Genomic DNA, 16,489 nt, shown 5'->3' on the forward strand with positions numbered 1-16,489 from the left:
GGCTATCCATTCATTTTAAAAACAAGAAAAAGGTGCCATCTGCTTTGCTTAAAAGAAGGAATTTAAAAATATTTTTTAACTTTTGATACTTAAGTATATTTTAGAAATGACATTTACTTTTGATACTTATGTATGTTTAGAACCATATACTTTTAGACTTTTACTCAAGTAGTTTTTTACTGGGTGACTTTTACTTGAGTAAGTTTCTATTGAGGTATCTATACTTTTACTCAAGTATGACAATTGTGTACTTTTTCCTCCACTGTTGTGATATGTGGTTGTCCCAACCAGCTATCTTCAGATGTTTTTATTTAACTAGGCAAGTTAGTTAAGAACAAATTCTTATTTACAATAACGGCCTACCCCGGCCAAATCCTCCCCTAATCCGGACGACGCTAGGCCAATTGTGTGCCGCCCTATGGGACTCCCGATCAAGGCCGGTTGTGATACAGCCGGGATCGAACCAGGGTCTGTAGTAACGTCTCTAGCACTGAGATGCAGTGCCTTAGACTGCTGCACCACTCGGGAGGCCCTAGGTGAATGCAATAGGTGTAAGTCGCTCTGGATAAGAACGTCTGCTAAATGACTAACATTTAAATGTAAAATGGGTTGTAAAAATACATGAAACATGTCCTGGGTGTGGGGAAAATGGGGAAATAAACGTTTATCACAATCAACATCACTGATAGGATCAATGATTGGATCACTTTTAAATGCGGAAGACACATTTCAGTTGAATACATTCAGGTGGAACTGACTAGGTATCCCCTTAACGGAAGACACATTTCAGTTGAATGCATTCAGTTGCACAACTGTATCCCCTTTCCCTTTTATTTGGGTTCAGTTTAAATTGTTCTATTCAGCCTGCCATCCAGATGGTGGCAGTAATGCATAGTTGGGATGTCAACCGCTGCTAAAATTCCAAAGCAAAGACGAACTAGAAACGAATTCATTTACACACTCTGGAGGGTGGCATTGAACGACTCGTATTCATCCGTCAACGAAACGAACCAAGGAAATATATTTAACATTCCTATCAACCTGAAGTCATTTTTAGAGTTGCGCCAGGCCCCCTCCCAAATATTGACTGAAAATAGTAGATTTCTAGACTGAATCATGGCGGATTCGAGCAACAGTGCTGCTTCGACTGGAGCTACAGGCTCGAATACTGGTGCCGCCGGGGCTGTTGAGCCGGAGGGAGCTACTGGAGCTGCGGGGATCAAGCCCGTGTTGGAGGTGGTAAAGGGGCAGAACTTTGACGTTGGACCCCGCTATGTCAACCTCTCGTACATCGGGGAAGGGGCCTATGGAATGGTTTGGTAAGAGAAAATAAACAATGTTCGCCGTAAAAACGTTGCCTTCAGTATATATATATATATATATATATATATATTTTAAAGCCAGCTAAGCTTCGTCTGAAGGCGTTGGCTAGCTCACTGCCTCCCCATATCGCCTAATAATTGACATATTGACAACTAACGTTATCTGGATGTAAACGCACAAGTGTGCACATACCCTTGTTGTGTATTCAATTGCACGTAACGTTACCACTGGTAGTGAAACTATTTATACGTAGTTAACTGGCTAGCTAGCAACAGATTGACAGCGTTTGGCTCACTTAACTAGCTAACGTTACAGTAGTTAGGTTTGTAGGTAGTTACTAGCTAGCTACGCTGTGTGGTTTTAGTATGTTTTGATGCCCACCTATTGTATCCCAGTAACGTGCACAATTGCATAAAACGAACAAGCTAGTTTCTACAAGACACAGCATACGTAATTTGTAGTACATTGGGGCAAACACCGCTAGCAATCTTGCTAGTTTGCAAACTAACTAGCTATATTATAACCGCAACGCAGGCTAACTTGCTAGCTAAAAACGTTATCTTACAATTAGCTACCTAACTAGCTAAGTCGCTAATAGGCGTGGTTATTATGAGGCTGCCAAAATCTTTTTCAATACAGGAAGTGGGATGAAGTGATTGCGCAGGTCTTTGTAATCTTGATACATTTAAACAGTCCATCGTTCACACAGCGTGAGTCGATTTTTGAGCGGTTAACTGTTTCTAGCTAGTTAGTTACCGGTAGCTAGCTAACTAAACAGTTCGTTGGTTAGTTAACCAACCTCACTGATCGTACCACTAGTTTTCTAATAGAAAATGTCTCGCGAGGCTTTCTGTGCAATGTTGCATAGTGCACAAGGTGGGCGAGAGAATAGTTTAATTAAGCAAGATCAAAGATTGAGTTTAGCACGATTTCAGATGTTTTTATTGGTCCTTTTATGGTAAAGGAAACCAGACTTTACAGCTATATGCAGTATCAACATTTTATCTACCTCTTGTAGGTGTATGGATGTCAAGTCAGCAAGTTGCGAGTCAGGGCAAGCATTTCTGGCCTTATCCAAGTTATCTAAACAATGGGAAAGTATTACACCATTATTTCATACTTGACATTTTTGACCAAATGCAGAACTTACTAGGGCACGCCATAGCAAGCACACTCTGAATGTAATCAAAACTGTGTATAGACTGAATATTTATTTTTAATGGCTCAATAACTTTTACATTTCCTTGACAGTTGTATTTACTAAGTTGTCAATTAGAGCCTAACCTTTTAATAATTCAATTGAATAATTCCTCTTCTGCAATGGTTCCTCTGGTTGTCTCATTGTGCTCATGCTCACGTGTCAGTCATCACTGTGTCCCTATTATAAAGAACTGCCATGTCATATGCAATGTGCTGGGCTTATTGTGCAGGTTGTAACTGGAGCCCTCTCTTCCCCATCTCTCCCCCATATCTCTCCCTCTATCTTCTCTCTCCTCCACCCCACGCAGCTCGGCCAATGACGGCATGACAGATTCTCGCGTGGCCATTAAGAAGATCAGTCCATTTGAGCATCAGACATACTGTCAGCGCACACTGAGGGAGATCAAGATCCTGCTGCGGTTCCGCCATGAAAACATAATCGGCATCAACGACATCCTGAGGGCCCGCCGCATCGAGTGCATGAGGGACGTGTATTCTTTTACCCGGAAAGGGGGATACCTAGTCAGTTGTACAACTGAATACATTCAAATGAAATGTGTCTTCCACATTTAACCCAACCCATCTGAATCAGAGACAAATGGGGAAACTGGCTGGCTCTGTCTGTCTGTTTATTTATTACTAGTGGTGGGTAGGCTAAATAAATACAACAGAATAGGCCTAATTAAAATAATAGTATTAAAGGAACCGAAATATGCAGGGAAGAGCATGCCCAGAGCTCATGGCTGAACAGTACCCGGATTGAAATTGGACTGGGAGAGAAGGCCAAAGTTGTTATTATTATTTTGTATTATTATTATTTTTTACACCTGCTCCACCCACCTGCAAAATTACACAAGCATGGCTCCTCGCTCCACTCAGCTCACATGCTCTGGTGTGGTATTAAAAAATATTCAGCTTTTCTCCACTCATATAAAATTATGTAGAATTGCATGAAATGGGTTTATCAAAGGCTATTTTTTTTCTCAGACCAGCAAATACCTTGATAGATTTATGCAATTCATCCAGGCTGTATCACAACCGGCCGTGATTGGGAGTCCCAATTGTTCCTAACTGACTTGCCTAGTTAAATAAAGGTAAATAAAATCAAATAAAAATGCTTTTATTATAAAGTTTAAAAAACAGTTTCTGAAACTGCATAGCTACGGCTCTGGTCTGCTATCTACCTTGTTTTAATTATTATTTTGGGTATAGGGGAGGGTCTAAAAAAATTACATTTGTGGGAGGGTCTGGTACAAATATATTTTACTGAAGGGGGGGCCATCCATTTTCATTTAAGAGTGGTCTGATTTTTCTCCAAGTATCCCTCATTATAAATAATGTGCAGTCCCTAAATGTTTTGCATGAGTGCAGTATTTCCTTGTTCCTAGGTTGATGACTTAACCTTTGTTTTCAGTGTTATAATTCCATGCAGAAGCATTGTAAAATAAGCAAATTCATTGGACCTGCGCTGAAGCGAAAATTACTTAAAGTAAATGTTAGCAATACAGGGGGGACTACGTGATATTATTATGGGTGTGTAAAGGCCTTTATGTTTACTAAAACTCCACCAAAAATTCGCACTTAATACAGGGAATTGTTTACGGTCAGGTTCAAATGGATATGTGGTTGTTGACCCGTAGTGCCTGTAACTGTCATATTCCTCCTCATCCTCTGTTGTCTCTTTAAATGGCACCCCCTGCTGGTTCCCAGCTATATAGTGCTGAATCTCATGGAGACGGACCTTTTCAAGCCTAGATCTAACAGAATAACATGGGTTATGGTTTGGTCCCCCTCTGTTCGTTAGGCTCCTTAACCCCTTGTTTCCCAGCTACATAGTGCAGGACCTGATGGAGACAGACCTGTACAAGCTCCTGAAGACCCAGATGTTGAGCAACGACCACACCTGCTACTTCTTGTACCAGATCCTGAGAGGCCTGAAGTACATCCACTCTGCGAACGTGCTGCACCGTGACCTCAAGCCCTCCAACCTGCTCATCAACACCACCTGCGACCTCAAGGTAATGATAACCAGAATACTACTACTAACCCTATATCTACAATACTACTACTGCTAACCCCAACACTATAACTAACCCCAACTGTAACCTTAAGGCATGGTTAGCTACCCATTGGTCTAAGATTGGGGCTGATATTTATAAAACGTTTCAGAGTATAAGTACTGTTCTATGGTCAGTATTGCCTTGTCAATTCTTTTTTTATTTATCTAGCTAGGCAAGTCAATTAAGAACAAATTCTTATTTTACAATAACGGCCTACCCAGGCCAAACCCTCCCCAAATCAGGACAGCGCTGGGCCAGTTGTGCGCCACCCTATGGGACTACAGATCACTGCCGGTTGTGAGGGTCTGTAGTAATGCCTCTAGCCCTGAGATGCAGTGCCTTTGACCGCTGCGCCACTTGGGAGCCTTAACTATTGCCTACCACTGGGCGCGAACTCGTGATACTCAGTGCCGAAGAGTGCTGCTCAGACCACTGTGCTACGGCAGTTCACTAATGGACAGAAGGCACCTGATCCTAGATCAGCACTTTTTCTTTGAGACACTTATGAATACGCCCATGTTTACCCTAGCTATCACCCAATCATAACCATTAGAGAGTGGGGAAATCTAACCTTGGACAAGTGGTTAGGGTCTAACCAAGGTGTGAAGAAAAGTATCTACTCTATAACCAGAAGAGGGCGTTGTGAGGATTTGCTGGCATGAACAGGCCCGTATTTATTCTGCCGATTCTGTTGCAAATTGTTTCTTAAGTTGAAGCTTTGCATATGTGTGTCTACATGCTTCTCTGCGTGTTTTAACAAGCCTCTTCCGTCAGATCTGTGACTTTGGGCTGGCACGGATAGCTGACCCAGAGCATGACCACACAGGCTTCCTGACAGAGTATGTGGCTACGCGCTGGTACAGGGCTCCCGAGATCATGCTCAACTCCAAGGTGTGTGTGGACTGTGCATTGATTCCATGTCTGTGGACCATGTTTTTTCTGTCAGGGCTACGCCTAGTCCTTTGTGTATGTGAATTAATGTGTTTGTACTAACTCCGTGTGTTGTTCAGGGCTACTCCAAGTCCATTGATATCTGGTCAGTGGGCTGCATCCTGGCTGAGATGCTGTCCAACAGGCCCATCTTCCCTGGGAAGCACTACCTGGACCAGCTCAACCACATACTGGGTGAGAGAGAGACAGGTTGCGATCCAAATGGCAGCCTAATCCCTATCTAGTGCACTTCTTTTGACCAGAGCCCTATGGGCACTAGTCAAAAGTAGTACAATAGAAAGGGAATAGGGTGTGACACTCCCTCAAACCTTTGCATGACTTGCTGTTTTCTGAAATACCCTTTGGAAATATCCTTGACTTTGGCTTCTGTCTGTGAGAAGGGTGGACATGGCTAAACTTACCTGAACTTGCCTTATACACTGAACAAAAATAGATCCTCAGTATCTTGTCACGGTATATCTATGCATTCAAATTGCCATTGGTAAAATGAAATTGTGTTCGTTGTCTGTAGCTTTTGCCTGCCCATACCATAACACCACCGCCACCATGGGGCACTCTGTTGACATCCGCAAACCACTCGCCCACACAACGGCATAGACTCTGCCTGCCATCTTCCCGGTACAGTTGAAACCAGGATTCATTGGTGAAGAGCACACTTCTCCAGTGTGCCAGTGGCCATTGAAGGTGTGCATTTGCCCACTGAACTCTGTTCCGACGCAGAACTGCAGTCAGGTCAAGACACTGGTGAAGATGACAAGGACGCAGATGAGCTTCCCTGCGAAGGTTTCTGAGAGTTTGTGCAGAAATTCTTTGATTGGGCAAACCCACAGTTTCATCAGCTGTCCGGGTGGCTGGTTTCAGACAATCCTGAATCTGGATGTGGAGGTCCTGTGCTGGCTTGCTTCCATGTGGTCTGCAGTTGTGAGACCGGTTGGACATACTGTCAAATTTTCTAAAATGACGCGGTGGAGAAATTAACATTAAATTCTCTGGCAATAGCTCTGGTGGACATTCCTGCAGTCAGCATGACAATTGCACGCTCCCTCAACTTGAGACATCTGTGGCATTGTGTTGTGTGACAAAACTGCACATTTTAGAGGGGCCTTTTATTGCCCCCAGCGCAAGGTGCACCTGTGTAATGATCATTCTGTTTAATCAGCTTTTTGATATTCCACACCTATCAGATGGATGGATTATCTGGGCAAAGGAGAAATGCTCACTTACAGGGATGTTAAACAAATTTGTGCACAAATAGATCTCCTGAAACATGGGACCAACACTTCACATGTTGTGTTTATAATTTTCGTTCAGTATAAATGTTATATATCCATTTTCAAAGCATTTCAACTGTTTGCTACCTTGTGTCCTGCTGAACAGGAACCATGTTTAAAGTGTGTGATTGGTTGTGCAGGAATCCTGGGCTCTCCCACTCCGGATGACCTGAACTGCATCATCAACATGAAGGCCAGGAACTACCTGCAGTCTCTGCCTGAGAAACCCAAGGTCCCCTGGAACAAGCTGTTCCCCAAGGCGGACAGCAAGGGTAGAATACACATATACACACATTATTACATTATAGTAATTTATCTTACCCAGAGTGACTTCGAGAGTGCATTCATCTTAGGGTCACTAGGTAAGATCGTTATTGTAAGTAAGACTGTTCTTCAATAAAGCAGCTATTAGCTAAGTCAGTGCAAGAAAGGCAAGTACAACAGCATTGTTTTATTATTTTTCACGCACGTATGTGTACACACCTTCCCATGCTAACACACACAAAATGCATACATTCACAGTTTTCAAATGCATTTGCAAGCATTACATGCATACACACACACTCACACTTCCCTTTTCCTAGCTTCACTAGTGGTCCCTGTTTTCCTACTCATGTGTGAGCTTATGGGAATACTGGCTTTTGGTACACCGAGTAGACTTCAACCTAGTTCAAATGGTAACATTAGGTGTCTATCCTTCCCTTTCATGTTGGATTGTGGTATTTATGGATAATCTATTGATTTTGGGAAGAACTATCCATTTAAAGGTCATGAACAGTAAAAATCCTGTTTTTCATTCAATTTGGATGAAACAAGATCAAAGTATGTTGACCAAAGTATGAAAATGACTACATTGATCAAGTTTGATCATGAAGTTGGTGGTCCCCTCCCCCATGTCAAACACTTGGATTCAGGAGGTGGGATTAGTAAGGGGATAGGGTGACATCACCCTAACTAATTGTAATACACCAATGGTAACATAATATTCCCTTACATAATTTAAATAAGTATAGCCTTGTAACCAACATTGGCGAAGGGTGCCAAACTGTGACTGTTGGGTGTCAGCAAATATATAATACAAATTTTACACTTCATCTATGGCAAAGATACTTGTATGTTTCTCCTTTCATCTGTGTCTGGTGTTAGCTAATTACTGGCTAGCTAGGTCTTCATCTGTGTCTGGTGTTAGCTAGTTACTGGCTAGCTAGGTCTTCATCTGTGTCTGGTGTTAGCTAGTTACTGGCTAGCTAGGTCTTCAGCCAGCTTGAAACAAAAGGGGGGAAGAGTCATTCAGTTGTCAACACAGTGTTGCTGTGAACCGCATCCCAAGAGACATGCCAAACATTGATGCAATTTCGATGTGCTTTGAGTTGCTTTGTGTCTCACAAAATTAGCTTGAGATGATTTTACTGCAACACGGCCCCACTGCATCCAAGTTGATTTACACAGTTTTACAACACCTACTCACTCAAGGGTTTTTCTTTGTTTTTACTATTTTCTACATTGTAGAATAGCGTTGAAGACAAACTATGAAATAACAGATATGGTGTTTTAAAACTTTTGACCGGTTGTGTAGGTGTTTCAAAGAGCTGTCAGTCAAGGTGAGTTCATGAATGTAAGCTCCCCGGCCCACTCAGTATGTCTTTTCAAACTTCCTGGTAGTTGGCCATGAGAGGGGGGGGGGGATTCATTTTTCTCCGATGTTGAGCATTTCTATCCAAAACAAATATTATAGCTGAGTAACTCAAAAGGCTTTTACATGGGAATCAGAATGCCTGTTAAAGACCTTTTTAACAACACCCGTCTCTCCCTCCTCCCCTCCCTCCAGCTCTGGACCTGCTGGGCCGCATGTTGACTTTTAACCCTATCAAGCGCATCACGGTAGAGGAGGCCCTGGCTCATCCCTATCTGGAGCAGTACTACGACCCCACTGACGAGGTATGACAGCAGCAGGCCGCCCTCACATACACTAGTGCCCTCACATACTGTAGTGCCCTGTCCAGAAACCATCGAAGGCCCTTTTCACATATGAAATTCATTAATCTGGTTCAATTTCCTGAAGCGTTTGAGAATTCTACAAAATATGTTTTGCTTTCACAACGCCTAGAAATAGAAAGCTAGCATGTAAAATGTGGTCAAAAAGTTCCACGCGGCTCACGCTGTCAAGTCACTACCTGAAACTTTGGTCCTGGATTGGGGTCCCACTACTCCCGCAGGTCCAGGATTTGTTTCAGCCATGGTTCGTTTGCGTTTTGCACATGCTTTATAGCGTGGATCAGTAGGGATGCGCATCTTTCCCTCAAGACATTTTAGATTCGTATCTAGATACATGGGCTCTGATACGATACAAGAACGATACATTTTAGTTTGAAGCGATTCAGTTCAGAGAACAAATTGATGTGATACGATTCGATAAACTAACATTTGTTGAATAAACACATTTTCCATTCTAAATAGAAATCTGCTGCTGGATCTCATGAGCTGGGCTTCTCTGAGCTGTATGTATGTGAGCAAGCCTCGTTCAGCAGGTATAGCCAGTAGCTTACTTTTATTCCAGTAAAACACCATTTTCAACAGTGTATAGATGATAATAATCAAATTACAGGAGTTGTCACTCAACTATAATAATAAAGCCTAATATCGTGCAATCCATTTTGGCATTTGAATGCTGAAGGTGCTGTGCAGATGTGCAAGATTCAGGACAGGCAGCCTACCTCGCGTTGGTCAGGGTGTCAGGCTGGGCACAGTGCGCAGTTTGATTAGGATACTGATAGGCATGTAACGTTTCAACAAACCCACTGTAGCATTGTACTTCTCATATCCCATTCTGGGCTAATGTGATGGGCTGTAACAGTAGCTCTGTGTTGCCCTGGCAGTCCGTTCGTACAGTATGTAGTAAGTGCATGGATAATTCATTGACGACTTCAGCTTGCTTATATAGAGTGGGTACTACTTGTTTGCTGAAATGGGTATGAGAGGGCGAAGTTCATAAGCACTTTCAAGAGGTGCTGAAAACACCATATTCTTCTCAACCACCGAGAATGGGTGCATATTTGTGGCTAAAACATACCTATCGCTCTTGTAATTTCTTTGGCCTGGTCAGAATCCGCTGCGAAGGGCTGTTTGCTCCAGTGGTAGGAATACTGGGGTGATGTCGGCCCGTCAAAATTAAATCCAATTTTGGTGCCATCCACATTTAGCAGATGTTATTGTGGGTGTAGTGAAATGCTTGTGTTCCTAGCTCCAACGGTGTAGTAATATTTAACAATTCACAACAATACACACATCTAAAAGTAAAATTATGGAATTAAGAAATGTAGCAATATTAGGACGAGCAATGTCGGTCTGGAATGTATATGTATGTAATGGGATGTATAGACATTATGGGCAGTATGTGGATAGAATATTTGGTATATTTGTAGAATACATAGGATAGAATTGTGTGTGTGTGTATGTGCGCGCGCACACACAGCAATAGTTAAATAGGATGGCATTGACCAGAGTACAGTAATATACATGTGACATGAGTAAAACAGTATGCAAACATTATTAAAGTGAGCAGGGATTCTATGTACATAGGGCAGCAGGCTCCAAGGTGCAGGGTTGAGTAACCGAGTGGTAGCCGGCTAGTTACAGTGGTTAAGTACCAGGTGGTGATACAGCCCGACAGGATGCATCTGTAAAAGTTTGTTAGGGTCTTAGGGGCCAAGCCAAATTTTTTCCTGATGTTGATGATGGAGAATTCTCCTGGTTTATCGACCCCACCACTCGCCATTGTACAGAACTGGATCCCGGCTGCGTATCACAAAAGGACAGTTTGAAATGCGGCAATTGAAATTAAAATGTTTGCATGGGCACTAGTTGTTTCAACGGAATAGTCTGAAATGTTTTTTTTCCCCAGCTCAGATTGACTCGAGGCATACAACATAACGTAGGCATAGCCTATAGGCCTAGTGTTTTTATATATTTTTCTTGAATTTATTTATTTGGGTTCACAGTGCGGACCGAAACGAGGTCCCTGTGCTGAACGGTTCGGTAAGAGATTTTCAGAAGGTAGAAAGTTATATGAGCAACAACTAAATGTGAATCGGCAATTCTGAACGTTTGAATCTATTTTTTTTCTGACGATGCGTGCTGCATTTGGATCGGTTTGGTGTCCGTGGAGTGATGCAGTCGTATCTTAAAAATTTGAATCAGGGACTGATGCGTGTCGTGAATAGTTACATCCCTACGGATCAGGGTACCAAACGCTCCAGGATCATATGTGAAAGTGCCCTAAGGTGATATGATTTCGTGTACTGTAGCCTATTTTGTTGTATACTGTTATTACACTTAAGAAAATATACTTAACAATAATATAAACGCAACATGCAACAATTTCAATGACTATATTGAGATACAGTTCATATAAGGAAATCAGACAAATTAAATAAATTCATTAGGCCCTAATCTATGGATTAAACATGACTGGGCGGGGGTGCAGCTATGGGTGGGCCTGGGAGGCCATAGTCCCACCCCCTGGGGAACCAGTCCCAGCGAATCAGAATGAGTTTTTCTGAACAAAGGGGCTTTATTACAGAGAAATACTCCTCAGTTTCATCAGCTGTCGTAGCTTTTGCCTGCCCATACCATAACCCCACCGCCAAAATGGGGCCCTCTGTTGACATCCTCAAACCACTTGCCCACACAACGCCATAGACTCTGTCTGCCATCTGCCCGGTACAGTTGAAACCGGGATTCATCTGTGAAGAGCACACTTCTCCAGTGTGCCAGTGGCCATCTGGTGAGCATTTTCCCACTGAAATTGGTTATGACAATGAACTGCGGTCAGGTCAAGACGCGGTTGAGGACAACGAGCACACAGATGCGTTTCCCTGAGACTGTTTCTTCCTTGTGCTAACCCACAGTTTCATCAGCTGTCCGGGTGGCTGGTTTCAGATGATCCCGCTGGTGAAGAAACCGGCTGTGGAGGTCTCAGGCTGGCATGGTTACACGTGATCTGCAGTTGTGAGGCCGGTTGGACATACTGCCAAATTCTCTATAGTGACGGAGGGGGCTTGTGCTAGAGAAATTAACATTCAATTCTCTGGCAACAGCTCTGATGGACACTCCTGCAGTCAGCATGCCAATTGCACGCTACCTCAACTTGAGACATGTGACATTGTGTTGTGACACAACTGCACATTTTAGTGGCCTTTTAATGTCCCCAGAACAAGGTGCACCTGTGTAATGATCATTCTGTTTAATCAGCTTCTTGATATACCACACCTGTCAGGTGGATTAATTATCTTGGCAAAGGAGAAATGCTCCCTAACAGGGATGTAAACTAATTTGTGCACAACATTTGAAAGAAATAAGCTTTTTGCGCCTATGGAAAATTCTGGGATCTTTCATTTCAGCTCATGAAACATGGGACCAACTTTACATTTTGCGTTTCTACTTTTGTTCAGTGTAGTATTTTCATTGTGTGTGTGTAGCCTGTAGCAGAGGAGCCGTTCACCTTCACCATGGAGCTGGATGACCTGCCTAAGGAGAAGCTGAAGGAGCTCATCTTTGAAGAGACGCTCCGCTTCCAGGCCACCTACCAGGGCTCCTGAGGCATAGAGGTACACACTCATACATACACTCACATCACTCCATAACGCTTACTAGAGCTTTGAAAAAGATAGTTGGACATTCTGCTCACACATGAAGACACTTTTAGCTGTGACGTTTTTTCATTTTTCATTTTCATCTCCTGTTCATATGTGTTTCAGCTTTGAAGACGAGTGACAAAGCGAGTCTTGAAACAGGAAGACTCCAAACGACAAGATACAAAAACAACATATATATATATATACAGCATACAAAAAAAAAAGGACCAGAAACATTTAACAGTTAGTATTTTCTTATATATATATTTTTATTTCTATCGCGGGGAAGTTGTTTTTTTTGGTGGGGGGACTGTTGTCTACTTAAAGGAAAGATTCACCCATTTTGAATGTTATTTTGTTTATGTGCATCTCAGCGACGTTCTATTGATTCCTGGGTTATTTCATGTGTATCTTGAGCTATTGCCAATCAAACAGGCAGAAATTCGGATGGTATGTTGTAGCATTGTGATAAAGCCACTCTCACTACACTGTAAGTTAATAGGAATTTGACTGTTATATCGCAAAAACATCTATAATACATGTCAGATTTGGAATACTAGCTGATATCACATGGGAGGTTGTCTTCTCTTGAATGAGCCATTGATCATATTTTTGGGATTATTCCTACCTCGAAATATGTAATTAAACAGAGGGTCCACCACATTTCTCCTATTTGTCTGCTCTTTAAGTTGATGATGCATTTCAAATCAAATCAATCAAATTTTATTTGATTTCATGGTTCCATTGCGTATGTCAGACTCTGCTCTGCGAGGCACATCGAGCTGCAGGTTAAACATGGTGAGATTGTAGTTGATAGTGCTGTTTGTTTAGGCAATTTTACAACTAACTATTTTACATGCTGATATTGACTCTGGTGTTATTTTGTGTAGCTACATTTTGCTAGCCAGCTTGCCAGCCAGCCCATAAAGAGAGCATTGGATTGTGGGTTCCATTTTCACATGTTGCCACCAACCTTATTATAACAACAAAATGAAACATTTATTCACAAATATATTGTTCTTACATTGACACTGTAAATGATAGGAATTAGTGGTTTTGGGTGGATATTTTCTTTAAGTACTACTGTGCTCATTTTAACCACCATCAGGATACTCTTCCCTCTATCTCTTCTTTAACTGCTTTCTGTGAGGAGTGTACTGTTTAAAAAGCAAGACCTTAATCTAACTCCCGTCTGACCGACTCCATTTTACCACTCTTCCCTGTGAGCCTTTGTTCTTTTTTCCCCTCTCTGTAAATCTGTGCTCTTTCTCTCCATCTCTTTCTCACTAGCCACAGTATATGTTACTGTATTAACCAACACCTTAACTGTCTGTCTTGCTCCATGGAATTGTTGTTTGAGAAAGAAAAGATGGATGGGTGCTGGTTATATGTGTACATACATGGTTTTGTTTGAGTGATCTCGTGGCGGTTTGGTTTGTACACCGTTATTTGAATGTTTATGATCAGTCAGGAGTTGTATTTGTATGTTTTGAAGTTTATATTTGACAATAATTTAATGGTTTTTTTTGGGGGTGGGGGCACAGATATTTTTTTTTTTGACATTCTTTACTTGCAAAAACAAACATTCTACATTTTACTGGCATGTTGAAGTTTTATATTTCGTTGTCTTTTCTTTAGAAATTATGTATGTTGTTCATCTAAATCAACATGCATACATTCTTGAAATGTACAAAAGTGGCAAAGGGAGAGTGGGATGGAGGCATGGAGAGACGAGAAATGGCTTGAATGGTCTTTGTACTGTAACCCACAGCTGGCTTTCTCTATCCACACTTATAAAGAGGACTTCAGAGTTTTCAGATAGAAATGCATGACCTAGAACATGCAGGATTACCCCACATCTTAGACATGCTGATGTGATTTCCCTATTCTTTCTGTGCTAGTCTCTGACTCACTAACACCGATCAGCGACATGCCACAGACCCTCACCGGTCCTTAAATGGGAGGTTAAGAAAAAAAACTCCAATCTTTGTTGGAGAGGGGTACCTATAGTATGTTTCTCTTTGCCCAAAACCAAATTCAACTTGAAATCAGCCTCCATATTAGAACATGTTAAGTTCTCTGCCTGTTCTCTGCCATTCCACCCTCTCTCCTCCCTTTGTGTCTGGTATCGTTTCAGGGAGGACAGTGATCTGTAAATACTGTTCATTTATTTAGTTGTGGAGGGTGGCAGGCAGAATTAGCAGATTTCCGGCTGACATATACTTCAATCTTGTGTTAAACTGATAATGGTTGCCACTGTTATGGTGTCTATGGTAATTAGTGGCTGATTTGCTCTTTGTTTTATGGTGATTGTTGCTCAGAGCTTAACGCATCGCTGTCAGATCTCCGAATGTCACATTTTCCACTCACATCTAACAGTGGACTGCTCCATTTTGCCATAGCACATCCTCAGGCCCTCAGAAGCTATAAGCCTCTATTCATTGGTAGAAGTGGCCCTACTTTCAGATCTGGTATCAGTTTAGCCTCTCCTAATCCTTACATTTAGTCAATAGGAGGCGGAGAGTAAATCTGAGGCCAGGTCTGTGTTCAGTACATTCTGGAACGTTCAATTGAACGCAAGCAATGCTGTACTGAACGACCAGTTGATAAACAGGGGGGGGTTGGGTAACGCTGTCAGCATGGCTACTGCCCTTTTTAAAACGCTGTCAGTTATGAGCAAACACACAAAGTGTGTTCAAGAATGTTTTTGGGAAACGTGTCGGTCAGCACAAACCGTTCCGCAATGTAGCAAATGTTAAAGCGAACTGAACGCACCTCTGATCGATCAGTGCATATGTGCAGTATCATCCATTCCACATCCCTCGATTACCAGCCATGCTATACTCAAAGGGCTTTCCCTCTCAGGTCCCACCCACCTTACATTTATCTTGCTTCTGATTGACCGAGACCTCCCAAACCACATCCCAGGTTGTGCTGCCATTTGTTGACTCATTTCTTTTTCTCTTATTTCCTCCTGTACATTTTTTTTCCTCCTCTCTCAAACTAATTCCCCATCATGGCTAGAAATTACAGCAGATCCGATTTAAAGGTGAGGAGCCTTTCTTGAGTGACATCTGTCAGTCATGTTGGGGGAAGAGGGGTTACTTGCATCAATCATCTCAATCAGCGCACCTGCACTTTGCCACAGTAACCAAACTTTTTCCCCTTCTGTTTTTTTCTTGTTTAATTTTTTTAAACTGTTTCTCTTAAGTCAAGACATTGGCTTACTCTTTTGCGGTTAATTACATTTCTTCTTTTTCCTCCCTCTAATCTGCTTGCTTTTCTGGGCAGATTTTTCATGGAAGCTCACTGGAGCTCGTCACACTTTTTATTGAGTGTGTGCGTGTCAAGTGTCATAACACACGTTTGCGGTGTCACACCCTGGTCCGCACTGTTTCATTGTGTGTGTGTGTGTGTGTGTGTGTGTGTGTGTATAGTCTGTGGTTGAAACACAGCAGACACTACTCCAATCGGCAGGATGTATGCATGTGTCTCTGTGTTTTATTGTTTTGAAACGCACTCCAGAGGCTTTCCCCTTACTTGTATCTGCATGTTTGGATTCTTGTGACTGTCTGTCGTTCTCTGACCAAAAGCTGCTTTACTATCCCCCAACCCCTTTTTACCCCCCTCCCACCAGCGACACGACCCAACTGACTGCCAGTCTCATCGGAGGACCATGCGAATGAACCAACGGGACCATGTTTGCAATACGCAATCACTCACTTTTTCACAGATACACACATCATTGCACACCACATATGCACACGCACACAATACATGAATAAAACATGCATAGTCAGGCAGGTTTCTAAATAATGTCCTTTTTTAATTAAATGGCTGTTCTTATTATTATAGTGAGTTGTTTATTTTGTTTTATACATAAGGGAGTTTTTTTTTTAAATTAGTTTTTCTCTTTTTTGTTTCACTTATGGTTGTGCTATAACTAGTAGTGTTTTCACAGATATGAGCCTATTGAGGGTTATCGTCTATGAGTATTATGAATTAAACTATTATATACATATAATAAATACAATTCCTGATACTGGTAAAC

The 16,489-nt window shown here is 42.0% G+C and overlaps 1 protein-coding gene across 1 annotated transcript; it reads left to right on the plus strand.

Annotated features, from left to right (window-relative positions):
* The first annotated feature begins 901 nt into the window (after positions 1-901).
* Positions 902-16,488, plus strand: LOC109898211 (mitogen-activated protein kinase 1). The gene is made up of 9 exons (XM_020493087.2): positions 902-1,319; positions 2,832-3,014; positions 4,352-4,541; positions 5,358-5,474; positions 5,594-5,708; positions 6,946-7,077; positions 8,634-8,743; positions 12,283-12,411; positions 12,562-16,488. Exons 1-8 carry the CDS (start codon positions 1,117-1,119, stop codon positions 12,400-12,402), a joined length of 1,170 nt encoding a protein of 389 aa, XP_020348676.1. The 5' UTR covers positions 902-1,116; the 3' UTR covers positions 12,403-12,411; positions 12,562-16,488.
* Position 16,489: the final 1 nt, after the last annotated feature.

The sequence above is a fragment of the Oncorhynchus kisutch genome, linkage group LG10 (assembly GCF_002021735.2).
Source record: "Oncorhynchus kisutch isolate 150728-3 linkage group LG10, Okis_V2, whole genome shotgun sequence".
Lineage (NCBI taxonomy): Eukaryota > Metazoa > Chordata > Actinopteri > Salmoniformes > Salmonidae > Oncorhynchus > Oncorhynchus kisutch.